Raw genomic sequence first — 27324 nt, forward strand, 5'->3', positions numbered from 1 at the left:
ATTTTTTTTAACAAAATACCTATATGTTAGAATCAGAAACTGACTTATCTGCTTGAGGGACATTTGGAAAGATCTCAGTCTGGGTTATATCTAATTTTAATAATTCAAACATATAACTCGAGGAAAACACTGATTATTGCCATAAGGCAATATCTATTGTAAGGTGAAGGTGTAGAATATAGTGCAATAGCCAATTGTGAGGAAATTTTCAGGGAAGCTTCAGAACATTCTCAAATGAAGAATATATATAGTAGTAGACATAATGTAAGTGTAAGTACAAAGTAATCAAAAATAATATATAATTATTTTAAAAAGACACTATGATAACATCAATGATTTATTGATCAATTGAAAAAATTGCACAGAAATTATTCTGAATGCTCTTTCGAAAACTTTCCAGAACAAACATGTTCTGGGGGGTCAAGCAGATCATATAAAAAAAAATTGATACATTTTTCCCATTTATTCATTGTACTTACATTTTTGTTTATTACTCTTCTAAAAAAGTTGCAGAGCTGCACAAATAATGCATTATAAAAACTCAAATATACTTTTTAAAATTCAGGAAATCAGTAACACAAATCAAATAACCGTGTTGTTAGGTTGTGAGTTATTATAACGGTAGTTTCCAGTTGGGCCATTATTTCAACCCTCTTAATATCTTCCCAAAAGCAAATTCTAATATACCTTATAGACCACATTCTAAATAAATTTTTGATGTCTAACGCATATAATTGACTTGACGTACATCTACCCTGAGTACACGACAAAAAGGTAAAGGCACCGTATAGAAGTAAACACAAGTAAATTCACTCCCGTTGGCCTCTTTGATGTTTCGGGTCAAGATTTTATTTTTTGCTGGCATGTGGCGGGGCATGCGGGTATAGGCTGAGAGCTAGCCTGCACCTACGCACGAGTTTCGATCAAAAAATATGTGACCATGATCTGACTTCATCATTGCTACAAGGAGCTCACAATAAATATCTCATATCTAGTGAAAGTCGAATTTGGCTTTTTATAACAAAAGTCAAGGATCATGTATCAGAAGAAATGATAATAAATTATCTGGAGAAAAAGACGTATATATGCAAAACATGGTCTTGAGGTAGTACCAATCCCATTTAAAAAAAAGTGTGGAGAAGAATTTCGAAGCATGCCTAGCTAGAGTTAGAATTCCAAGGACTCAAAATGCAGTATGGGTTATGGCTGTATACAGAACTCCAGAGAGTGACTTTAAAGACTATATACATGACATGGAACTAGTACTGCATGAAATTCATAACAATAAGAAAGATTACATTATTTGTGGTGATGTGAACGTAAATTTTCTTGAAAATAGCCAAATGAAATTGTCCCTAATAAATCTAATGTCAGAATATAATATTAGTCACCATATACATGAACCCACACAAATAACACATAGTGCGACGTGTATTGATAACATATTCTCTAGTCTGAAGGTGAGTGATGTAAAAGTTTGTAACTCCTTTTCGTCAGATCATACATACCAAACATGCTCGTTTAAACTGACTTCCTCAGAAATTAGTGAGCCTAAATATACCTATAAGAGAAACTTCAATAACTTAAATAATGAAACCTTTCGACATCTCCTGTCTAATGAAAAATGGGCGGATATGTATGAAGCTTCTACATTTGAAATCAAGTTCTCTTCTTTTTATAACACCTTCCTTTACCACTATAGTTGTGCTTTTCCCTTGACTCGTAAACCTAATAATTCAAATAAAGTTAAAAAATGGTTCACACCTGAAATGAAGCTAATGCATGACCAACTCTGCAAAATGGACAAAATTAGAAAAGAGGTTGATGATCCCACTATACAGAACACTATAAACAAATAAAAAAAGAATATAAAAACCTAGTAAAACAACATCAGAGAAGCAGAAACGATAACGGAATAATGGAATCTAATAACATTATGAAAGATAGGTGGAAAATCATAAATGAATCAAAATCTAACAATTTCATTAGTTCTTCTATTAACATTATTGACAATCATGGTGACCCAATTATCGATCCTTTAAAAAAGAGCAATTTTATCAATGATTTCTTTATCGACTCTTTCAAAACAAATGTACCAAACTACGATAAAAAAATCAAGAAAACCAAATCAAGCTTTTTTTTTATCACCAACGACGCCTGATGAAATTTTAAGAATGCTGTCAAAAACTGCATCTAAACCCGCAGCTGGTTTAGATGAAATAAATGGTAAAGTGATGAAAATAGTAGGCGTCGTTATTGCTGAACCACTCTTCTATTTGATCAATTCATCATTTAAATATGGGACATTTCCAGATTTGAAAGTGTCCAAATGCATACCAGTTTTCAAAAATAAAGGCTCAAAAAATAATTTAAAATGTTACCGATCTATATGTGTGCAAAGCCAAATTGCTAAGCTTTTTGAATCAGCCTACTCTACCAGACTAATAAACTATCTAGAACACTTTGAGCTACTTTCTAATACTCAACATGGTTTCAGAAACAATAAATCAACAAAAACAGCTATTCTGAATTGCATTGGTTTTATTTACGGTCCTCTGAACAATAAAAATCATGTTCTTAGTTTATTTTATGACTTCAGTCGTGCTTTTGACACAATTGATCATAAGCTATTGCTCATGAAACTAGATGGCATTGGTGTCAGGGGGGTTGCACATGACTGGGCTACATCATATCTTATGAATAGAGAACAGGTCACAGTGATAGATGGCGTGAGATCAAACGCGAGAGAAATACATCTAGGTGTACCCCAAGGATCCATTCTGGGACCGCTATTTTTCATTATTTTTATAAATGACATTAAAGATACCTGCACTACGTCAAATCAGATGATTGTCTATGCAGATGACACAAATATACTTATGTCAAATAAAAATACTGAACAACTAGTAAAAAAGAGTAATGTGGCCTCTAAAGAAATAAGTAACTACTGCTTAAATAACGGTCTCACGATGAATGTCGCCAAAACTTACCACATGCGTTTTCTGCCAAAAAATGTTGCACCCAATTCTGAGCTATACCTGGTAGTCTCTGTCAGTTCCATTCAGAGTAAAAAAACTATAAAATTTCTGGGTCTCACTTTGGATCAGAAACTAACATAGGAAGCACACATACAAACATTGTGTTCAAAAATGAGCACTTCCTGTTATATAATAAGAAACTTAAGAGAAACTGTTTCACATGACGTTTTAAGAACACTTTATTTTGGGTTAGTTCAGTCAGCCCTACAGTATGGACTGATCTTCTGGGGTTCTTCCTGTCATTTTAAGGAGGCATTCCGTGCACAAAAGAAGGTATTGAGGACTATATTTAAAGCCCATCCAAGTTCAACCTGCAAACCTCTATTTAAACAATTTCAAATAATGACGCTGCCTTGTCTTTATATATCTCAGTTAATAATGTTTGTAAAGGAAAATGAAATAGAGTTTAAAAAAAATCGTGATGTTCACTCGTATTTGACTAGAAATAGAGAAAATTTTTACCAGCCTTATTCTAGACTTGGAGTATGCCAAAATTCACCGAATTATATGGGTATCAAATGTTTTAACAAAGTAAAGAGCTTTATTGACAATAATAACAACATTAATATTTTCAAGAAAAATTTACATCTATTTTTAATTGATAACTCATTCTATAGTATTGATGAGTTTTTAGACTTTTAGACTTTTAACTTTATATAGTCTACGTAGGTCTATCTCTCTTATTTTAGTTTTGTATGATCTATGTAGGTCTATCTCTCTTTAGATTTATACGATTATGTCTCTCATTATGTGAACATATATTGTGTATATTTTTTTTCTCTGACTAGTCCGATAAATGTTATGCATTTTGTAAGTCAACACAGTTTGTATAACCTTTGGTGATGAATAAATATGAATATGAATATATGATTGTGAACTGTTTAGGAATTGATGAAAAATGAGACAAGGTGGTGAAATAAACGTATATTTTGTAAAGTAAGATTATACAATTTAGCTCAAAAACTTATGCTAATCTATTCTAAAGGTTTTTCAGAATGTTAAGTTTTTGATTTTTTTTAACATTTGTTTTCAAATATTTCTATTGTTAAATTTCAAATTATAATAAATTCTTACCCTTGTGAAAAGAGAAAATGAATAATCCAAAGGAAAATTAATTGAATAGAACTGGCCGATACTTGATGAAAATCCATATTTAAACTAATAAATACAGTTTATTGTATAATTTTCACTATAGAGGGTTTTACAAAAACCACAACACATATTTCGCCCTACAATAGGTTTCTCAAGCATAAACTAAAAGTTACTTCCAAATTACAAACATTTTATACTCTAAACCAGGGGTCTCCAAACTACGGCCCGCGGGCCAAATCCGGCCCGCCAGTGTCATCAATCCTGCCCGCGACAGCCAATGATTTACTGTCATCAATCTGGCCCGCGACAGCCAATGATTACCTAATTGTTGTTACTATTGCTGTGATAAGTTGAAGAAGAAAACACAGAATGATAAATACTCGGTTTTATTTACTTGCAAGGTAAAACTTAACGACAGAAATGATGACAAAGAAAACTTAAATGTATCTAAGTTTAACTAACAAATAATTGAAATGAATCACAGTAAAACAAAAACACTAATGAAATTTATGTAATTGTGATTTTCCACTGACAATACTTTGTAGTTGTGGATCAATTTTAGTCGTACCAATTATCAAAAGAGATTTAAGATGCTCATCGGTTAATTGAGATCTGTAAACATTCTTTGTGTAAGTAGTAAGTAGTACCAAAAACAGAAAACAACCCACGAGCAAATTTATTTATGCAAATTATCAAATTGTTCCAGTGGAAGACTCTTATAAAATTCCAACAAAGATGAATTTTGATATTTGTTCTTAAGCATATCACTGCACCGTAAATCAATAATTTCCATTTGGACTTCCGGAGCCAGGGTTTCAATGTCAGAATCAAAAGGATTTTGAAAAAGCTTAATTTCAGTCGCAATGACATCAAAATCTGAAAAATGAGTATCAAAATTTATCTTCAAAGCACTCAAAGTTTCGATTGCAAAATTGACAGGAAATTCAGTCTCTGTAGTGTGGCTGAATATTTCACATATTTCAAACATTTTTTACGTAATTGCGATTGAAATAGTATTATTTTCCGCCTGAAGGATTTGATATTGGTGTATAAATCAGGGAGAAGCTGATTTTCTCCTTGCAATCTCAAATTCAGTTCGTTCATATGCTTTGTCAAATCGACATAGAAGGCCAACTTCCACATCCATTCACTATTTTCTAAATCGGCAAAAGGGCGCTGCTTCTCATTTAAAAAATTTCGATCTCTGCTCGAAGTTCAAAAAAGCGCTTAAGGACTTTTCCGCAACTAAGCCAGCGTACGGCAGTATGATATGGTAAATCATTTTCTCCAATCTGTTGAATAAACTTGCGGAATTGTCGGTGATTCAGCCCAGTGGATCTGATGAAGTTAACGACTGAAATGACTGGTTTTAGAACTTCAGACATATCCAAACATTTTCCGCACAAGGACTTTTGATTAATGATACAATGTAAAACTAATGGTTTTGAACCACCATCATTTTCTACAGCCTTTGACACAAGTACAACCACTCCTTTATTTTTACCATACATATTTTTGCCCCCATCATTGTTATAGATTTCAAATTTCTCCATCGAAGGTTCTTTTTATTAATAGCATTTTCAAATCCCTTAAAAATATCTGCCCCAGTTGTCGTGCCGTGAATACTATCAATATCAAGAAGTTCTTCATACACTTCATAGCTTTTATCTACTCCGCGAATAAAAATCAACACCTGAGCAGCATCTGACACATCCGTTGACTCATCTTCTTCATACAGTTCATAACTTTTATCTACTCCGCGAATAAAAATCAACACCTGAGCAGTATCTGACACATTCGTTGACTCATCCAATGCTAGAGAAAACCACTCTGCGATGTCTTGCACCCTCCGAGCCACGGTGTTTACCTTTTCGGGGCATATTTCTTCGGCTACTGCAATCAAGCATTCTTTTATCATTTCTCCATCGGTGAATGGTTTGCCACGTTTGCCGATTTCAAGAGCCACACGAAAGCTGGCGCGAGTTGCGGACTCTTGTTCAGTATTCGCTTTGGTAAACTAAGATTGCTGCGATTTGAGTCCGCGTTTCAAAGCTTCAAATTTTTCCTTCCGCAAACTTTCTGTATACTTGGAGTAACTTTGAAGATGTTTCGATTCATAGTGTCGTTTAATGTTATAGTCTTTGAGAACAGCTATGGTTTCATTACAAATTAAACATAGCGCCTTATTACTGGACTTGATCACAAAATACTGTGAACGTTCTGCATTCACTGTCGATTTTTCGCTTCTTTTCCATACTAACAAATCACACATAAAAACAATAAGTCAAATCAAAATACTTTTATTGACAGGTGTTACTTTATTTCCACAATAGACAGTTTCGCTTCCTTCGCCTTTCCTACGCAGACTAACTCGCAGTTGAGCCGCTAGCCTTTTTATATGCAATTATTACTGCCATCTCGAGATGATCGGAATACACTAGCTAGAACCAGAACTTTCTCGAACCAACGCGGTAATTCCAAATATTTAATTACTCCTAATGCCACCTAGCGGGTTGCTGAAAAAGATACTACATAGTACCACTACTCGCCACTAGATGTCGTTAAGTGTCACAATACACAATAATAATTGAAATGCAAAAAAAGCGTAAGTTTGCTTAGGTCACGCACTTTGCGACTATCCTAGTATAGGAATATAGTTAAGGGCAGAAATTGGCCCTTGGAACAAACTGAAAATATCATTATGGCCCGAAGGCTTCATAGTTTGGAGACCCCTGCTCTAAACGATTAGGTATGAATTCATCAACTATATCAATAAATTTTTCGAAAGTACCGTAAATATACCTAACTATTGTTACCTGGAAATGAATAGATTCAAAAATGGCGAATTATTTAATTCAGTTTGATTGTTCATAAGTTATTGAGAGTTTTTGAATTTGTTTATAAACAAGGTGAGATTATATCATTTAGGTCAAGAACTCATGCTAATCTATTCTAAAGGTTTTTCAGAATGATGAGTTTTTGAATTTTTTAACATTTGTTTTCAATTTTCTATTGGCGAATTTCAAAGTGTAATAAATTCTTACACTTGTGAAAACGGAAAATAAATAATCCTAAAGAAAATTATCACAAGGGTGAGAAATGTTGATTTTTGAAAACATTTTTTTGAGCTGGTTGCCTATGCAATGATATGGCACATAAATTATAGAAATGATAAGAAAATTCTGTCAGCATCTGTAATATTAGATATAATCTCACTAGTATCTTCTAGACAGCTAGTTCCTTCTGCCTATGTGAAACACTGAAAAGTAAATGTGTTTTTGAAAGCTCTGGTAACTTGAACAGGAGTTGGGTTCCTGGCATTTTCACAAGTATATCCCTGTTGACCAAAATAATTTTCCACACAGTCCTGATTTATATTCCTTGTCAATATGTAGGGGTGTCCTTCACTATGTAGGTTTTCCCAAAGTTTCTGAAATGCCGAAATTGTTATCTGCACCTCCTCAATGAATATCATTTGTCCAGTCGTGTTTTTTCCTTTTTTGATATTACAGTTAATTTGCTAAGAAATATTTTCATTTCTTTCAGAAAATCAAATTGTTTTGATGTTCCGAAAAAAGGTTTATTGAAATGTTTGACATCGTCAAATCGATTTGAATTCAAAATATCGAACACTTTATCCATTTTTTCAATGAATGTACCCGTCCTTATTGCTGCTGATGGTATCTGATTGAAACTGGCATAAGTATTCATCGCTCTAGCTAACTGAATGACCGGAAACTTGACTTGCTAATTTAACCTTCATTTGAAAGTTAGTTGAAAATGAATGAGAATCAGTAAGTTTGGGTGCTAGTCAAATTTCAAAAAGTCATCGAAAAAATGGTTTCTGCTACATTTCAGCAGATGAGGAGTATGAAAAAAGTAAAATATTTGTTTCTCATCAACAAAGAAATATGGCAGCTCTACAGTCATTTTGACATCTTTTCTGGCAAGTGTATAAAAATTGAAACCTAAATCTGAAATGATATCATTAACTCTTAATCCAATTTTTGATAACTGCCTAATAGCTTCAATCACAATTCTTTTTATATCCAGTATTGATGTAAATGAATTGGTATAAAAGTTCGCAGCAAGAGGCTCCAAAAAAGGTTATTTGAATATACATTTGATGCTTTGGTTCTGCAGAGATTTCAGTGTAAAAATTAGACAAATGATTTGTTTTTGTTATTTTCTGAGTTTCTTGCTAATTTTCCTTGCAAAAACTTAACGGTATACAGAACTATATTCTGAAAATAACCTTGAAGAAAAAAAGATCATTTCACACTAATCTTATATATTCAGAAGATCTTAATAATATTCAAACATTATACTTTCATAATTTGTGTATGTATGCATTCAAAAACAAAATATTTCATATTAATGTTCACACAGTTTATATTACTAGAAGTACAACAAACGAATTGCTACCCACTCCAAAATTCAATAAAAATATATGTCATCGCTTTTTAACTTACACACTACCAAAAATTTGTAATATTCTACCCCCAAGGATAAATCGTATTAAAAATTATAAAACCTTCTCTATAGAATAAAAAAAAATCATCTGCCACTAAATTGATTTCTAACTCTCTGTACACAACTATAATTTTATATTAATTAGTTTTACTTTATAGCATAACACAAGTGTCAAGTCACTTAGATACTATTTTATACACAATCTTCACTTTATGTACTGCAATTATTACTGTCTTTATATCTCTCTCTTCATTAGTGTTTTATTCTTATTTCTTTGTATTTTGTGTATCAATTGAATAAAAAAATAAATAAAATTTAAAAGAAATGGTATGACTAAATAAAAAAAGTACTTTGACACAAATTCATTTTTTGGTCAATTTAACAATCATCATTGTTTCAGAACCATGGGGCTGTATATATTTTTTATATCTGCATTTGTTTTCTGAGACATACAATCAAATAGCAATTTAGAAATTATGGCTACCACTCAAGGAGAAATCAGGGTGGGTCCTGGAAATCAGGTAAAAGACATTTATGTACGTTGAGAGACAAAACACACGGTAACATTCAAATTTTTTTAACCAAATTTTCAAAGAACATGGAACACAGATACTCATTGTAATATTGATGAATTAAAAGGGTTTGATGATTTAATGATCTTGTGAATAGTTAATATATTTAATTTCAACATTTGTTATAACACCCGTTTAAAATATCTGACTTAAATCCATCAAATATTGAACCTTTTTATATTCAATATGTATTTACATTTTGAGAAAGTAATGAAATTCTTAATGATTCTAAGTTATCTGTCTTCCTACTGGTTAGAGAAGTAATTCTGAAAATGAACTAAGATATAAGTCTACTGTTCACCAAATGAGAATTAGTTTTACACAAGACTAAGCGAGTATTTCAGTGACTAATGTTATCGATAATATTTATTACCATAATCAGGGAAATGTTCATATGTGTAATGGATTCCCCCGATAGTAAACATATGAAGTGAAGGTGAAAATTCGCATGTACTTATCACATTCCATTATTATTTGAAATAAAATACTTCTCTAACCAAGTTATTAATAGAATTGGCATGAACTTAGCCATTTGGTTGCACGATTTTTGGTACTTGCATGTGGAATTCTAAATAAAATATGGTTCAAAATTTGGATGTAGATTTTGTTTCGTAATTTGACTACAAAAAAATTTCCTCAAAGTATTTCACTACTGTATTCACCAGAATCTCCTTTTCACAATATGTCAGAATGGATATATCATTTTCTAGGAGACACTTTATTATTTATGTAACCAGGTTTGGTGTTTCAAATTATCAATTGAATTTTTCTGCAGTGAGACTTGAAGTATTCAATAAGCTAAATGATAATCTAAAAAAAAGGCATTTCAAAATCAATCTTTGCAACATATACACAGCTCCACTCTCACTTCAGATCCATACAGAAAAAATACAGTTTGTGTGACCGTCCCAGATTATGAATTGAAATTGCTCTATTCTTGCTTTGAGGGTGTTTATCAGTCATTTCGTCAAGTAGAAATCTCCCTTTCACTACAAATAGTGCCAGCATTAGTCTTGCATCTCCCTGCAGGCCCGTTTACCAGACTACCGGCCTGGTGTACCACCAGAACAGCTGTCGCCTGATCCAGAAGAGACACACGTTCGTGAAGAGATAAGATGGGTGCCTGCCATGACTCTTGATACTGATCTACTCATGTATTTACGAGCTGCTAGGTCTATGGCAGCTTTTGCCGGAATGTGCGATGGAGGGTGTCCTGAAGATGGTGCCAATGCTGCTTCGAGAGATGATACTACAATCAATGCTTTGGATGTGGTAAGTAAATAGATATGAGATTAATAGTTCAGGTCTCCAAACCTTGAAAACAAGTGATTTTTTACATGTTAATACTACAACAAAACAAATATCGAATACTCGGGGTAAAATATTATACATCAAATATTACAGGAAGATTTTGTTGATTTCTTCTTTTTGGAATCTCTTCGATAAAATAATAGGTGGGTGAATTTTGATCCATATTGAACAAATGGATGGGTTTCGGCTTTTGCCGTGGTCTTCTTTAGTCGCAATCTCTAAACGTTCTGACATTGACAATAATTTGAATTTAATTATCTCAAAATTAATAGGTGGGGGACTATTGTTAGTCCAGAAACATATTGAAATCTGAGCTAGGCGAAACGGGACAGACATCCAATTAATACCTCTCTTTGTTGGAACTTCAGCTTAATAGCCAAGCACCAATATATTCTGTCTACGGATATGTTTTTATAGACAGTCCATTGGATATCATGAACATGTAACACTACACCTCCAGTGTAGCGACCCTGTGAATCACATCTCACTATTCCGTAGCCATCTATTTTAATTTCGATATCCATTATATCAACTGTTGTATGTGATTCATTGAGCAGTATGACTGTTGTTGATAGCATATTATATCCTGAACAAGCTGATTGTGATTGATTACAAGATTTTGGATATTCATGTATAAGAATTCACTACAGAAGGGTATAACAGGATGCAGAGTGATTAGTTTTTTTCTTACTGGAGACTTGACAACAACCGTTGGAATATTATTTATGTATTTAATGGTTTTGTCAGTTTCGTCATTATTTATTAGTTCATTCAGTTTACTTTTGATTGATGAATAATATTCCGTTTGCCTTTTTGTTTGGCCACCAAAGATTATTATACCAGGAATGTTTATGTTTCTTTTATTTTGTAAAATATAGATATCTTCTTCATTGTTCTTCAGTACAATTTTCAATGGTCTATTTCTATCAAGGGCGTATTTTCCAAGCCAAAATTATTTTTTATGGTTACTTGATCGGTGAGTCCGCCAATATTTTTTTTACGTTTTCAGTATCACTCTTTGCCCTTGCCAAATGGTTATTCTCTCTGTGTTAGGAATCACACGTAAAAGGTAAGACCTCGTTAATCCTTAGCTCGCACAAGTTTCGACTTCTGAGGGTTGTCGTTCGTAGGGGTGCGACAGCTGGTTAACGGAATAACAGATTTTGAACAGATTTTTTAAACAGATTCCTGGAAGTTGCATATTATTATGTTTGCTTCTCTGTTTCGCCTTTCTTGGATTTCCCGAATTCATTCATGTTATTATCATTCTTGTTTTCGTTTTGTTTCGCTATGATTTCTTGCAAAAGTAAAGTCTTCCAGATTCCTGGAAGTTGCATATTATTATGTTTGCTTCTCTATTTCGCCTTTCTCTCTTGTTTCGCTATGATTTCTTGCAATAGTAAAGTCTTGTTAATTTTTAATACTTCATTTATCTTTTCAATAATCCTAGGAACCTTGAAGTTTTCCATGCCAGAAGTACAAGAAAAATTTTCTTTTCATTTGATTAGCATAACTCAACTACTAGGAAAAAATCTTTTCGGCTTTCTACTTGTAAATCGCTAAACAAAAACTGTGGCAAGCTTTCAAAAAAAAAATAAATAAAAATAATCAGAATAAAAACTTAGTGAATACATGTAGATTATACACAGAAATTTGTTTCAGTTCAGTACCTATAAATGTGTATACGTACTGCCTTCATGACAAAAGCAGATTTGTCTCTTTCAGTGACATAAAGTTATAACGTATGAAAGAACTGACTGCTTAGTCTTGTAGTGCTGTGGAGGTGATACGACACGTATCTTGTCCCAAAATTCACCAATGGGAATGATGGTGTTCCATGTAACATGTTGCATCAACACTCTTTCATGTATCACACTGTGTAGCTTTACTATGAATAATATCTGTCTAAATTTCATAAAAAATATATGAATGGGAAAAAGTGATTTTCGAGTAGTTCAGTGTACTTATATCAAGTAGTTATTTACAAAGGACTTTTTGCTTTCGTGTAATAGAAAGTTCATGTGAAATTATTTGCTTTAAAAGTGTTTCTTCCAGTTTGTATCTGAAAGAAACTTGTGTGTACGAGCATGATACAAAAGTATGTTCATAAAACAGTTTTCATTGTAGTTATTTTCTTCATTGGAATTCTCTCTCATGTTTTGTTTAATGATGGGGAAATAGAAAGCCGAAAGGCTTTTTTCACAAAAAAATATCTCTACTGGGTTTCAAAACAACTACTGGGTTTCACAAAAATAGTACCCCATATAAAATTAAGAACTTTTTTTGTGAAATAATGGTATGAATGTTGCAGAAATTGCAAAAATTACAAAGTCCTCCTTTTTGAAGTTAAATTGACAGAAAATATGATTTAATAAATTAGTGTTGAGTATATGACCTAGATCTCTTTTCAATAGACCACATGTGGTTTTTTATATGTGAAAACAACTCTTCATAGTTCATTATCTGCAAAATATTTTTAGAAAACCACAATTTTGAAGAGTGAGAGAAATGATAGAAATTCAGACAACCACACGTGCAACAGTCTTGTACAAATATAGTGACATCAGAAGTCTCTGAGTAGGAAGCGTCGGCGTGAAACGTGAATGTTTTGTGCACCTTTGAATATATTCAATGTCACATTGGCTTCAAAACCTGAAATTTTGAAAATGGGCAACTTCTTAGTCCATATGATTATAATAGAAGAAATATAAAATGTTTTATAATCATGTGATGAAACAGATCTACAAGTTTTCATTTTGATTAAAAATTCAACTAGATATATATTTTGTTGGTTCAACATACCTCAACTATAATCCCTATTAGGAAAAACTATCTGCCAACACCTGTAAATAATCTTAGATCAGGAAGATACTGGAAACTTTATTAGTCATTAGAACAAACTCATGTTTTTTTTCATTATTAAATACATACATACATTCTATAAAGAGAAGTTCAAACTTGAGAGCATGTCTTCTTACAGCTTCATGATTCTGGATATGATCCTGGAAAAGCTCTACAAGCTTTGGTTAAATGCCCAGTGCCGAAAGGAATTGATAAAAAATGGAGTGAAGAAGAAACCAAAAGATTCGTGAAGGGATTGAGACAGTTTGGAAAGAATTTTTTTAGGATACGTAAGGATCTTCTACCTCATCGAGATACGGTAAGTAACCTTGAAGAGTTTAGAGTTTCCATGTAAATGATATTCATGCAATGCTTGAACATGAATAATAATCAAGAGTATCCATGTAAATAATTTTCATGCATTCTTTTAACATGAAGAAAAAACTGAACAAAGAAAAAATTTTAAGAAACTTCTTTCATTTAATATTTTCTTCCAGCCTGAACTAGTAGAATTTTATTATCTTTGGAAAAAAACACCTGGCGCAAATAACAATAGACCACACCGAAGACGTCGGCAAGGTTCCTTGAGAAGAATAAGGAATACACGTAATAGTAGAGGAGGTAATACTTCATCTAATGCAGGTAAGTTGTACTTGTGGTTAGGGGTGGCCTAAAAATCAACTTTCCATTGGAAATATTTTGAAGATAACTGCCAAAGGTAAATAATATTTTTTTGCAACTGTCTCGAGTATTGGGAAGTGACTATTTTACAAATAAGTTGTTGAGATATTATTGTAAATCAATAATTGAATTATAAGGAATTTTTTGTGACAAAAAATTCTAAACTTTTTCAGTAACTATTTTTATTTGATCTCCTTAACAAAGTTTAACCCTCCAGTACTCACGCTCAAATTACTGCTTGTACCAGGTCTCACAGAATTGTCCCTAAATATAGTTATTGTATATGTTATTTGAAAAACTTGAAGGTAATGTATGTAAATTGAATCCTTTTATGTAGATTCTGCCAACTAACAATTATCATAATTGGGTCATGGCCATTGAAAGTTTTGCAAAAAAACAAGCAACTTAAAAACGCAGTTTTGACGATATAATATTAATATAAGTTTATTCATGAAATTTTATAATATATACATCGGAAATAATGAACAAACTTCTGAATAAACTGATAATAACCTTGAGAAGTGAAACTTGTGCCAAGATAAGTCATAAAAAATCTTTATAATTATGTTTGTTATAATTTCATGGAAATTGAATGCCATCTGAACAATTGGGATATATAGTGTTTGGGCATGTGTCCGACGTAGATTACCTTTCTATCTAGAAATACATTGTGTTTTACTCCAGTAGCTATTGTAATTTTTTTTTTTGTTGTGGTCGAAGCTTCTTCAGTAAGCAATGTGAGCATAGATGCAAGTTCTTCCAACAGCATTCTTCTAGAAACAGGGTATTTTTCGCTCTCAGGCGCATACATTATTCATTTATTGCTTTCCAGCCAAGGGCGTGTATTTTGTTACATCTTGTGAAGCACAAAGTTTATAAACATCCATTTCTCCCAAATTGTTTCACCGTTCTTTTCAATAAATGATAGAATTCGAATATGTTGTGACTAATCGACAGTTTCATCATCAGACATGTCTCTAACTTATTAAGTATCACTTTCCTCTAAAACTTTCATAAAAATATGATCATTTGTCACCTAAAATTTCATCAAAAAAGGAGATCTTGTTCTTTCTCAGAATTCATCTGATATGAATATGATATGATATTTAAGGAGATTGAATCACCAATAAAAAAAATTGCAAATCAAAAAATGAAACATAAGTACTTAGTCACACGGGACTGTCAGATCTAAACGCATGGTAACTCAAAAAGTATACAATTATTTTTGGTGCAACTCACCAGTGTCGAGAACAGAACTGAAGTTAGGTCAAAACAGTACTTTACCGTTTAAATATCTGAATACTGAAATTGCCAGGTTCTGTGGATCTTAGCGTGAATAGTGGAAGGTTAAGAACAATACTTGAGACAAATAGTCACCGCACAGTGACTATTTGTAGTTAGTTACATTTTTTTTCATAAGAGTAGTAGTATTGTTTGATGTTTGTAAAATGTATTTTTGCATGCTAATCTAATTGTCTAAATAATTGTTGTGCTGTGGCTCAGTAAATTCAAAATCTTCAGTCGTTATATTCTTTATGCATCTTTTCTTTATTAAATTCCATCTACAATGACCAGTTCTAAAACTATACTCCTCATACACTTTGAACTAACTAAAAATTTATGTAATTTATAGTAGTAGTCTTTGGTGCATTATAGTTTTGAAAAGTTATTTGAATACCTTTATTTTAGGAACATATCAAAATTTTTATTTTTAGGCCACCCTTATGAAATATACAGACTGTTTCAGGAGATCACATGTCATCTTTGACATGTAGCAAATACAAAACAGAAATAATTCTTAACAACATACTGTATATTTCAGTAGTTTGTAGAGTAGTGTATAATTTATTTGGGTTTTATTTAGTTTTTGTCAATAACTTTGTAATTATTCAAGAAAAATCCGTATAATAACTAACACTTTATTTGAATCACCATTATGATAACAAATAATCGTCATAGAATCATAGATAAAGTTATTCAATACTGAACATCAAATTTGAATATTGCATTAAAAAAATTGTTAGTTATTATATCATCGTTATCATTTCTCATTATTTGAATGCCTCAGGGCGCAACATTCCCCAGGAGAATGAGAATAATCGACCATCACCCCAACCAAGTAAAGAACCTGGAGAAACGAGTTCAGTAACCGAAGATGATAATGATAGTGAAGATGACAGTGATAGTCGAGAAGCACAGTATCGGTGTTCACACTGTTTCACAACGAGTAAGTGCAAACATATTTTGGCTAAAACAAAGCAAAGCTTGACTAACTCCTGTTAACTAAATATTCAAGACAATGATTTCAATTTAGAATTTTGAAGGTGTCAATTTCTTTTATTTTATTTGCTGTTCTTAATGTTTCCTTTTGTAATTGCTCAGTTCTTTTGTTTTTGTTCCATTTTTTCTTGATAGTGAACGGCTGCCTCCAAATATTTCTACAACCCGCTGTAAAATCTTAATATTTCATATATTCTTTCAAATCTAGTACTATTATGCCTTACTAGTCATCTCCTGATGGCGTTAACTTAGTTAGCGAAACGTGCGACGAAAGACAGTATTTTTGTTCTTTTGTGGGAACTGCAACAATTCAAAAATTAATTTGGAAGAAAGTTTGTTGAGTTGTGATTTTATTTATGTGATGTCAGATTTAATTTTTTTTCAATATTCATATCTGTTTATGTATAGTTTCGCAGGGTTGCTATGAACACTAAAATAAGCAAAACCTAACTTATTTAGATACTTATATTCACACTCAGGCAAATTGGCTCTACCCGTTTGTATGCAGTCGTAAATAAATAAATGGAACATTGATTTATAAAGAGAGAGTACTTTATTTGACCATTTTACATATTATAGTATATTTATGTCAACTCGAGAATACAGAAATCCTTGTTTGGAGTTACAAGAATAAAATCATCAAATCAAATCAAAATACGCGTTATTACCCAAGATTTGAACATCTTGTTGGCAAAGTCTACTACAGTGATGTTTCATACCATCAAAAACCGCGTGGGACCTGACGCCCAGTTCTTCCGCCATCCCACACACTGTTTGTGATTGGTCAGTCTCCACCAGGGTTATCAATACTATCATTACCGAATGCCTGGTTACTTTTCGGGCTGTTTCGGCAGCGCTTTCATTCAAGCTGAATTTGTAAAGAAAATTTGTCCTATAATCTCTTAACATCATAAAGTAATAAGCTGAAAAGAAGCAAAAAATTTAAATTTAGCAAAAAAAGGACATCATCAATGTAGAGAGTACAAAATTCTCTATTGAACAGTAAATACCAGGATACAGTAGAATAAATATTTATTGAGATATGGAGATACAAAAACACATGACACTAAAACGGACAAAACATTTGGAACAACCTAATATATTCAAATTTCGAACAAGACATGGATTGCTTTCCGATCTGAGATATATATTGACTTGATTAGTTGTTTGAACAAATTGTTATAGGTTCGCCTACACTATTCATAGAAAATATTTTAAATTTTAGCTTTGGTAACTTTTGTAATATGGGTCAGAATTATTTCATTTGTGATAATTTTAATTTGACATTAAGTAACTTTAATATTTTATCTTCTACAATATTTATGAAATTTTTGTAATTTATTCAGATTCAAAAGATTGGCAACCTGGTGGTAAAGACAGGCAGTTACTCTGTTTGGATTGCAGAACACACTACAAGAAAACAAATGAGCTTCCTCCCCTCACGGCACCTGCAGCCGGGGGTAATGTTCCGTCAACAGGTAAAGTATTCAGTAAATATAAGTTATAAGATAATTATTGAGTTGTTCGAATATCAGAAATTGAAAATTTCATAGGGCGGGGATCATGAAAATAGGGCACTTATAGAAATTCTGAAAGATGGCCAAAATTGGGAGTTGAGAAGCAAAAAGTATTTGAGTCTGTTATATAGAGCTGAAAATTTCAAGTCAAAAATTATTTCTACAAAATGGATCTGCAAAAATTGGCATGCATTGGGTATTTTTTGGGTATTTTTTGGTTGAAACGAAGATATTTGTTTAGTAACCTCAAAAAACATTAATAATGAAATATTTAAAAAAATCGAGTTATATTTTATTATATAAGAGTATAAGAGATCCATTTTGAATGTACTTGTTTTTTAGTATTTATACATTGTGTACCTTATATTATCAAAATCATCTAAATAATTGTCCACTCTAGAAAGCCCTGATGCCAGTCCACAACGCATGCGTACAAGAAACAAAGCAAAAGAACAAACAAATAATCGTGCACGTCCAAAACGTGGGGGTACGGAGACTCCTGAGCCCAAAACACCTGTTAAACAAAACGTCTCCACTACAGAAAAAGTTACACCAAACCAACCAAACACACCTGCTAAAAAGAAGAATAAGCCAGATAAACAAGAATCACCCATCAAGAACAGGAAAAGAACACAGGAACTTAAATCCGAAGAAAATGAAAGTGATGATAAAGACGGAACCCTTAAGAAAAAACGTGAGAGAGCAGAAAGTCCGAGTAGTTTAACTACAGATTCTGAAACCGTTAATGATGATGTTGAAAATACTGAGAACGAGAATGAGAATATTGAGATTGGTGCTCCTTGTTCAATGGTGACTTGTTCAACTACTCTTTCTGTTGTAAGTTATTTTATCTGAAGTCATTTTTATTTAATGTATGACCACAAATTTTTATAGATTTCATCGGCTGTTACTACATTATCGTCAAACAACAATGTGATGATTCAAGAAACTCATTCGAAAGCACAAGATCATATTGACTCTTCGGAGATTAAACTTCCAATTCCATCTCCAACTAGTGCTCCCAATGTGAACATAATCAGTTCGGCAAAGCTTCACCTGTCGAGTTGCCCTGAACCAATGCCTCTTAATGTATCAATAAGATTACCTGATGACTTGAACGAACGGAAAAACCTTATCAAGCGTAATCTCGACAGTGCTCTGGATATGAAGGATATGAAATTCATGGCAGAAACAAAACTGTATAATCCAGATAATATGAAATTCAATCCAGAAAGTCTTAAAATCAACCCAGAAACCAAGTTTGTCCCTCAGCAGTATGAATACAAATTCGAAAATCCTAACAAACAAGACTCACAACAAAAAATTGAAAATGACAAAGAAGAAATGAAAGAGTGCATAGTTCCCCAACCTGTTTCCGTCTTGCAGGAAAAGCCTTTCAAAACGGAACTGATCATACCTAAAGTTCATCCTATGGAAAAACCTTTGATAAAAGAAGAAGAATTGGATTCATCTAATGAGGAAATAAATCTGAATTCAATGAATTTGAATGCCAGCTTAATTCCTAAGGAAGAAAATCCATATAAAGAAAACTTATTCATGCCTCAGAATCTAAATATAAATTTGAAGGAACCTATGTCCTTTGGTATGAAAGACTCGCCAATCATGAATCATTTACCTCCCAAGCACAATATGAACCTGAAAGAAGCACCAGTGGACAAACATAAGGAACAAATAGTTCAGATGAATCATTCTAGTTTTGTTACAGATCTTAAACATGAACCATATAGTTACCAAAATCCTCCACCTTTAAATAAAGATCCTAATGCCACTACTGCTGTTACAATAAATAGTGTGAATAATACTGTTATTAAGCTGGAACCTAGAGATGAGCCTATTGAACTCACCAGTCAAATTAGAAGTGATCCTCAGCCATATGGAAATCTGTCGCAACCTCTAAATATTCCTCAAGTTATACCAATGTCACAAAGTATCCCACCTAATTTGAGACAGGAATCCCACTATGAAGAAGAAAAACGGGTAGAGAAGCTTGAACGGCCAGAGAGGATTGATAGACCTGAACGTATGGAGAGGTCAGAACGATCAGATATGGTAAGCATCAACTCTGCACCAATAGGACAACCTCCATTACCAAGCTTAATGCAGTCTGGGAACTTAGTGACAATCGGAGGGTCTCAACAACCTCAAATAAGTCACTATGGTTTCATGTCTGGGCTGTCACCGTTCAACCATCCTCAGAGCCCAAGAAACTTGGAGAAAAATCAACAACATTTACCACAGAATCAGAATGAGCCACAGAACTTGAAGATCAAACAAGAGGTGCCAGATATTCCATTGAGTCAAAGCAGTCAGAACTTACCACCTAACCATCTAAGTGGTTTGAATACTTTTGCACAAAATGCTTTATCTTCGGGTCCTGGGCAGCAACCGCAAAATATAGCAATGTCTCAGAGTACACAAAATCTGGCAAGTTCAAGTATGGCTACTCCTGGAGGATTTGTTAATCCTCCAAGTCATTTGCAACCTCCGATGGCAGATCCTCTGCAGAGTTTGAAAGATGTTAAGGTATGTTATTCAGCCTATTTTTAAATGTTAGTGTAAACAGATCAGAAATCTAGGAGTAGAAAAAATGAGTGAAATTAAATTGCTAGGACCGAAATATTCAGATTAGTTGAAAAAGAAAATATCAAAGAAAGAAGAAATAAAAGTATAAGAATGCTAATTTGTAAATATAACAAATTATAGTGACCTGAAATGGAAATGGGATGAAAGATAAGTAGAAGAATTACTTTAAAATAGCTTGGCTTGAAATTTTTCATTCTTCACCACAATTTCCCTTAATTTTTAATCATTGTATATTATTGACTTTTTATTTATCATTCAACCGATTTACTAACTCATTTCCAAACTGAGAAATTATACAAATATTTCATATTCTATCAATTTTGATTGTTACAACTAACTGACAAGAAAATCAAATAGACTGTTTGAATAAAAACAAATTTGGTGAAAATTATAATGATGATAATGATTTATTTGACCATTTTTGGTACAAAATATTATCATTAAAGTATTCCTGTTAGTTATATTTGTATTTTTTGAAAAAAAGATTTGGACCATTCACAAAACACATCAATAGTCAGTTTATTGTAAAAGATGATGACGTATTATGTCGGAGCTTTCTCCAGTATCCAGAATCGTTTTATAATTTTTTTGTTGCATCATCGCATACAATGTAGTTTCTATGTCTGAGAAGTTCATTGAATACGGCAAGTCATTGACATAAACTAGAAACAGAAGTGATCTCAACATTAACCGTTTTGGCATTCTTATTAATAATGTTTTTTTCACTTCTAGTATTATACAGAAGAATTTGGTATCCTTCAGTAAGGTAGATTAACAATTTGGTATCTTTCAATACATGTTTTACTTGTCTGATCATTAATGTTGGTGAATATCCTATAATAAATCAGTCTTCCATTGAAATGAAAGAAAAAAGTCTCAATAATTTGATTAATACTATTCATTAAGCAATCTATTGAAATCACTACAAAAAATAATTTTATGTGTAATTGTCTTAGCTAGCCTCAATGTCTGCAATAATGAATAAAAAAAACAATTTTCTATTTGGAGGTCTTGAACACTTAGGATAACAGTTTTTACCCTAAACCCAAAAATAAAGTAAAGAAATATACATTGCAAATGAAATGTTGAACACATAAAAGGAATACATATGAATAACACATTAAAATTATTATTTGAAAATGATTATCTTATTTGCTTTGACAAATAATTCTACTTTGTTAAAACTATTCAAAAATCCTTGAACGTTAACGTGACAAACCTTTTGAAGCCAAAACTTAGGGCATATTCTACAAATTGAGAGTATGAGTTCAAGATTTACCCAGGGATTCTATGTGGTTGTATACAAATGATTTCTTAGTATCTCTGGGTCTTACACTTTCCAATGCTTTTCTGAACTTGTTATATAATTGACTGATTTAAAGCAAAACATTTTTTTGGGTCCGATAAGGAATACTTAACTATCTCAAGTATGTCAAATTTACTTCTATTCACACGGTTATCAACCAAAAACTTCAAGGGAGAACCTTAATTATGTGTTCGGAAGCTGGATATTTTGTTTAGTAAATTTATTAAGATTTGATCATGAAAACGATTTCAAAAATTATTGAAACATTAGTGTTATTGCTCAATGGCAACATTTGTCTGAGTATTGACAACATTGTCTCTCCAAGTATTGACCATGACAGTAATAGTCATCTGAAAAAAATATAGTTTCATGGAATACATTTTTTACCAAGTCAGCAAGTTCTATATTCGATTTATGCATTTCTGTTACTTGAAAATTGCCTTCACCTATGGTATGTTTTAGAACCTAGGGGAAGTTTTTTGGGTATTCAAAAATAAAAATTTTTCTGAACAATAAAGTTGATAATGATAGTGAGTGGTACTGAAATGTTGCTTCTCAACTTCTTTAGATGACTCTTCTAATGCTGTTTTATCACCAGATGTAGTCATAATATTGGTTTCAACTTGGAACATCAACACATCTATTTTCAACAAATTGTTTTTCAGAAATATCTTTACTACATGGTTTTTCAGAGAAGTCTTCACCAATGTGTATGCATTTGCTACTCCCTACCACAGAAACGAGTATCCTCTTTGAATACGTTTTGATATGACATAGCTTTCTCTTGAGTTTTTTTTCAATTTTATTTCTATTTTTATTCCTGTCTTCAGTATTGCTCATTTTTATGTTCATGTTGCAGATATCCTCTAACGATTGTTTTTGGTTACCGATTTCAGCTTCATGCTCAATATTTTTTCATATTTTTCAAATACCTCTTGTGAAACAATCTGTTCAATTGTGTTCCCAATAACACATGTTGAACACCAGGTTGTTTGTAAATGAACAAATCGTCATTATTTTTTGTTAAAAGGAATTCATTTCAATTTTTTCAATTTCCGATTGGTAGTCATGTTGTGGCAGTTCCCTTGATTATCTGCTGTTTGTCAATTTGGGTTTCTACAGTATTTGTTTTAACCGCACTTCAATTTAATTTTCTTGTCAGGAATTCCTTTTCCATCCCAAGTACATCACTAATACAGTTTTTTTCCGTATCCAGTTCATTTATTTAACTAATATTCCAAATAACTTTTAAAGTTAGTTGTTGACTTCTTCAATGGGCTCATTTAGGCTAATTTAGATTTTTATTGAAAATTATATATCATAAAAGTAAATCATCTCCCAAGTATCCCACAAAATTTTCCGGTTTTTATATCAATTAACAACTGAGCAAGAGCAATTGAAAATGTGAGATCGCCCGCGATACATTTTGACGTCACACCAGGCAACGAGCTTCGGGCGGTGGCAACCGGGCCTGTAGTTGGAGATTATGAATCGCTGCCATGAATCGCTGCCATCACCGCCAGCACTCCCTTGTCGCCGAGTCGACTGATGTGACATCAAGCTTGACCACATTCAACTATTAATTTGAGGGGGAAGATAAAAGAGTGAAATTTCAGATTTTTTACAGATGTACTATTTGAAACAAACATTCAAATAATGAAATAAAAAAAAAATTGTTAAATGAGCTCATTTTGCATCACACTATTGTATTGTCATCACCAAATGTTGAATCTTTTTTTTTTTTTCGCAAAGCACAGTTTTTATGGTATATATTGAAACATCTGGTACACACGAAATATGAAATCTTCTTTTTGCAACATTTAAATGTATTTCATTTAGAGTACACAGACTGAACGTCCTCAGTGTCAGACATCTTAGTATTATTCACTAGCATAACAATTTCTTTTCCAAATACGTAAAGAACCATGGAGTTCAAAAAAACTGCAGCAATGTATTTTATTTATATCTATTGAAAACAGTTTCCCAACACCAGAACAAAATTGTGGTCTCTCAACAGCGTTTCCTGAGGACGCTAACTTGCTTAGCGAAACGCGTATTGAGAGACCATAATTTTGTTCTGATGGGAAACGTGTTTTCAATAGATTCAGCATGAATCTCTTGGGTTTTGAGTTTTCATACTTTCATTTTCCAAGCACCACTCATATTTATCTTCAGGATATAGACTCATAAATTTTGGCAGAAAGTAACTTTTTGTTTAAATTATTTTCTATTTATATGTATTCCATTGAGGCAGTTGACACATGTGACTTCAGTTAAAGACGTATATATTATTGTTCACATATCATTGTCAATGTGGCAAAATTATTTTTCATGACCCAAAACTATAGGCAGCTGTTGATAAAGTCCATGTCTTTAGTTTTTCCATGGTTAGGATAATGGTAAATTATTGGTCACTTTTCTATGGACATTAGTACACTGTTATGTAAATAATTCAAAATAAATTCTTGAGACTTTATGTATATCAAAGGATTATCCAAATTGGGGACAATATTTATATGTTTGTATTGATTTTCCTCCATCTCATCTCTTTGAGTATGATAATAGAGATGCTGATATGTTATTTATATATAAACTAATAATTGGACTTGTTACATGTGCTTTACCCTGAATATAATTTTTCTTTCTCTATGAGAAATCTCATGAATAATGTTTAATTTTACATTTCTTTCTGAAACATAGGATTTGACAAAAATGTATTAATGTAAAAAATTTGAGATTCCTGGCATAACTTTGTCAAAATTCATAAGTTTTTTCAACTTTGTGACACTGATATAACTTGAGGGATATTTTATTTAAACTTCTATACATTCAAAGAATGTTTATTTACTCTTTATTTACATATTGTGTAACAATCTCAAAAAAATCGCAAAAAAACTTGATGTAACTTATTGTTCGGTGATGAGGGTGAACTCGTGAATGAATTATCAGAAATAAAAAAATATATTGAAGGTGGTGTATGTCCAAAAAGTCTTAACAACACGTTTGCAACAATGCATGGTTACATTCGCAAATCTCTCGAGTTGAATTTACAATGAAGAATATATAAACCATTTTTTATTTTTCATCTTGACACTTCTTTCAGATTCCTGGATATCTTCCTCCTCCCCAGCAAATTTCATCTCAGGTATCTGGATCTGATAGGAACGAACGTCCTCCGTCAGGTCCATCTGTGGAAAATATCAAGAAAGAACCAGAATATCGACCTTCTAGCACAGGTCCTAGTCCAAAACCAATCTCCGAAAAGTGTTCAACACCTAAAAGCAACAGCAATACAAACACACCTACCCCTAGTAATCAGATATCCCAAACTCCTCCACTAAGGCAACAAGGTAAGAATTTCTGTTGAATATTTAATAAGAAAATAACTGTATTTCATATTATATATATTCTTATGTTTGAGGTATTCAATTTACACAAATACTTATTCTTAGGATGAAAAGATCATTAAGGCTTAATGAATTTTTTTTGTGGCAGGTACCGCTTTTTTCTAGCATAAATGATGTGTTCTTACAGACCAGATATTTATTCTAAGAACTACTATCACTGGTTGTATTATCACTTGATAAGAGCAAATTCAAAATTTCAATTGCTTTTCAGTATAAAAGGGTTTCCTGAAGTGTGAACATAGAAATGTTTTTGCCCCACCTAATTTGTAAATGTAATTAAATAAAAGGGACCAGCACACTTATGTGAAAGGGGACAGAACATTGAATGTCAGATGATTGTTGAAGTTTTTTTATAGAGATGCAGCCAAAATAGTATTTAATATTTTGTGTATTTACAACATGATTGCTATTGTCATGTAAATCTTTTCTATTTAGTTTTTTTTTATTATTTATTGACAAAGTATTTATGTAAACAGTTATGATATTAAATTAAATATTTTATAAGCTTAAATTATTTGAAAATTATAATGAACAGTTAAGTAACATTTTTTTCTCTAAAAAAATGCTTTCAGGTACCAATTCACCACATTCAGCTATGAACCTTATAAGTCCAAACTCAGGACCTCCGTCATCTCTTCCTCAGCCTCATCCAAATCAGCCGCATGGTTCTTATAATTCAATGCATCCTCCTCATCCACACCTAGTTCATCCTTCATTTTTACAAATGCAGTTCCACGGTCATCATCCTTATTCAGGTTATCCTTTTTCTTATCCTTCATACTCGTATCCTGTTGTGCCACAACCCCATGCTATTCCCCCACCAACGAGTCGTCAGGATATAGGACTTGCCCCAAAGTCTATTGACACCGTAAGTGCGACTCTGATGTCTACTCAACACAGTACCAGCAGTACACTAACCTCCAAGCGGGAAACAAGGGAACCAGATGAAAATGGCGGTGAGAGACATCAAACACATGAGATGACCTTAACAAATCATCAGAGTACATCACACAATAGTTCGGTGCATGCCACAGTTGAAAAGCACAATTATGGAGGCAGTCATAGCATTACGATATCACATAGCACATCAACAAGTTCCAGCCAGAGCGTTCAGCACAAGGTGAATCAGAAAACTGTGAGGAGTAGTTCACCACATCAATCAACTTCCCAGGTGAACAATGAAGTGGAAATTTTAAAATGATTGAATTACATTTTTATTTTTATTTTTTTAGACGTCTGGAAGCTTGAACCATTCCTCTTCAAGTTCTGCTAGTAACCATCAACACACACATCATCATACTCATTCACATCATGACAGATTGTCACCTGGAAATCAGTTACTACGCCACAGTATGCATAGTAAACCTCCAACTCCACAGGCCAACCCTCATCACTTGATGATACAACCACCTAATATGGGCCACCATCCGTCACCATTAGGTGAGTAATTGCATATAAATTTGATTTTGATTTTAGACCCATAAATACCCTGCCAATTTATGAGAAAATATTAGAAATCACAGTGAAAGAGCAATTGATGAAATTTATAGCAAAACATAATATTTTGATTAAAGAACAATCTGGCTTTAGGGAATCCCATTCATGTGAAACTGCACTGCAATTTCTAATCTCTTTGTGGAAAGTTGAGCTATCTAAAAACCGTATTATAGGTGTTGTCTTTCTGGATTTCTAAAGGGCATTCGAGACGGTCAACATTGAGTTACTTTTAATGAAATTAAATAAGTATGGACTATATTATAAAGTATTACAATGGTTCACAAATTACCTCACATATCGGAAGCAGCTAGTTAAATATAATCAAGTGACATCAAGTTCTTTAAATGTAATTTCTGGAGTCCCTCAAGGGTCAGTATTGGGTCCACCGCTATTCTTGCTGTACATAAATGAAATTGTGATACATGTTAAAAGGTGTAAGATAAAACTGTTTGGCCGAAGACACTATGTTGTACTGTTCTGGGACGACTAATGAAATCTCCGAATGTTTAAATGAGGAACTATTAAATATAAACGAGTGGTTGTGTGACAACGGCCTCAAGTTAAATGTTAATAAAACAAAATGCATGTTAATAGGTAGCAAATATCGTTTAAAACAACTGCAAGATGAACAGCTGTCATTGAATCTTTATATCGATAATGTCATCATTGAAAGGGTAACAACTTTTAAATATCTGGGAGTGGTAT

General features: G+C 32.6%; 1 protein-coding gene across 6 annotated transcripts in view; it reads left to right on the forward strand.

Annotated features, from left to right (window-relative positions):
- The window catches only part of Gug (arginine-glutamic acid dipeptide repeats grunge), a 51470-nt gene that overhangs the window by 1120 nt on the left and 23026 nt on the right, over nt 1-27324 (forward strand). For 4 of the 6 annotated variants that reach the window (XM_074170622.1, XM_074170621.1, XM_074170626.1 and 1 more), the window contains exons 2-12: nt 9004-9139; nt 10205-10447; nt 13467-13646; nt 13825-13969; nt 16077-16235; nt 17635-17766; nt 18206-18642; nt 18700-20349; nt 24819-25065; nt 25695-26293; nt 26355-26562. In XM_074170622.1, coding sequence (XP_074026723.1) covers nt 9080-9139; nt 10205-10447; nt 13467-13646; nt 13825-13969; nt 16077-16235; nt 17635-17766; nt 18206-18642; nt 18700-20349; nt 24819-25065; nt 25695-26293; nt 26355-26562 — 4060 coding nt within the window. In that variant the 5' untranslated portion in view covers nt 9004-9079. The remainder of the gene's footprint in view (nt 1-9003; nt 9140-10204; nt 10448-13466; nt 13647-13824; nt 13970-16076; nt 16236-17634; nt 17767-18205; nt 18643-18699; nt 20350-24818; nt 25066-25694; nt 26294-26354; nt 26563-27324) is intronic. The other 2 variants (XM_074170624.1, XM_074170623.1) reach the window with 2 other exon arrangements.

Source organism: Leptinotarsa decemlineata, unplaced genomic scaffold, assembly GCF_025532065.1.
Source record: "Leptinotarsa decemlineata unplaced genomic scaffold, Ldec_3_MD MMD2_P_RNA_scaffold_9, whole genome shotgun sequence".
Lineage (NCBI taxonomy): Eukaryota > Metazoa > Arthropoda > Insecta > Coleoptera > Chrysomelidae > Leptinotarsa > Leptinotarsa decemlineata.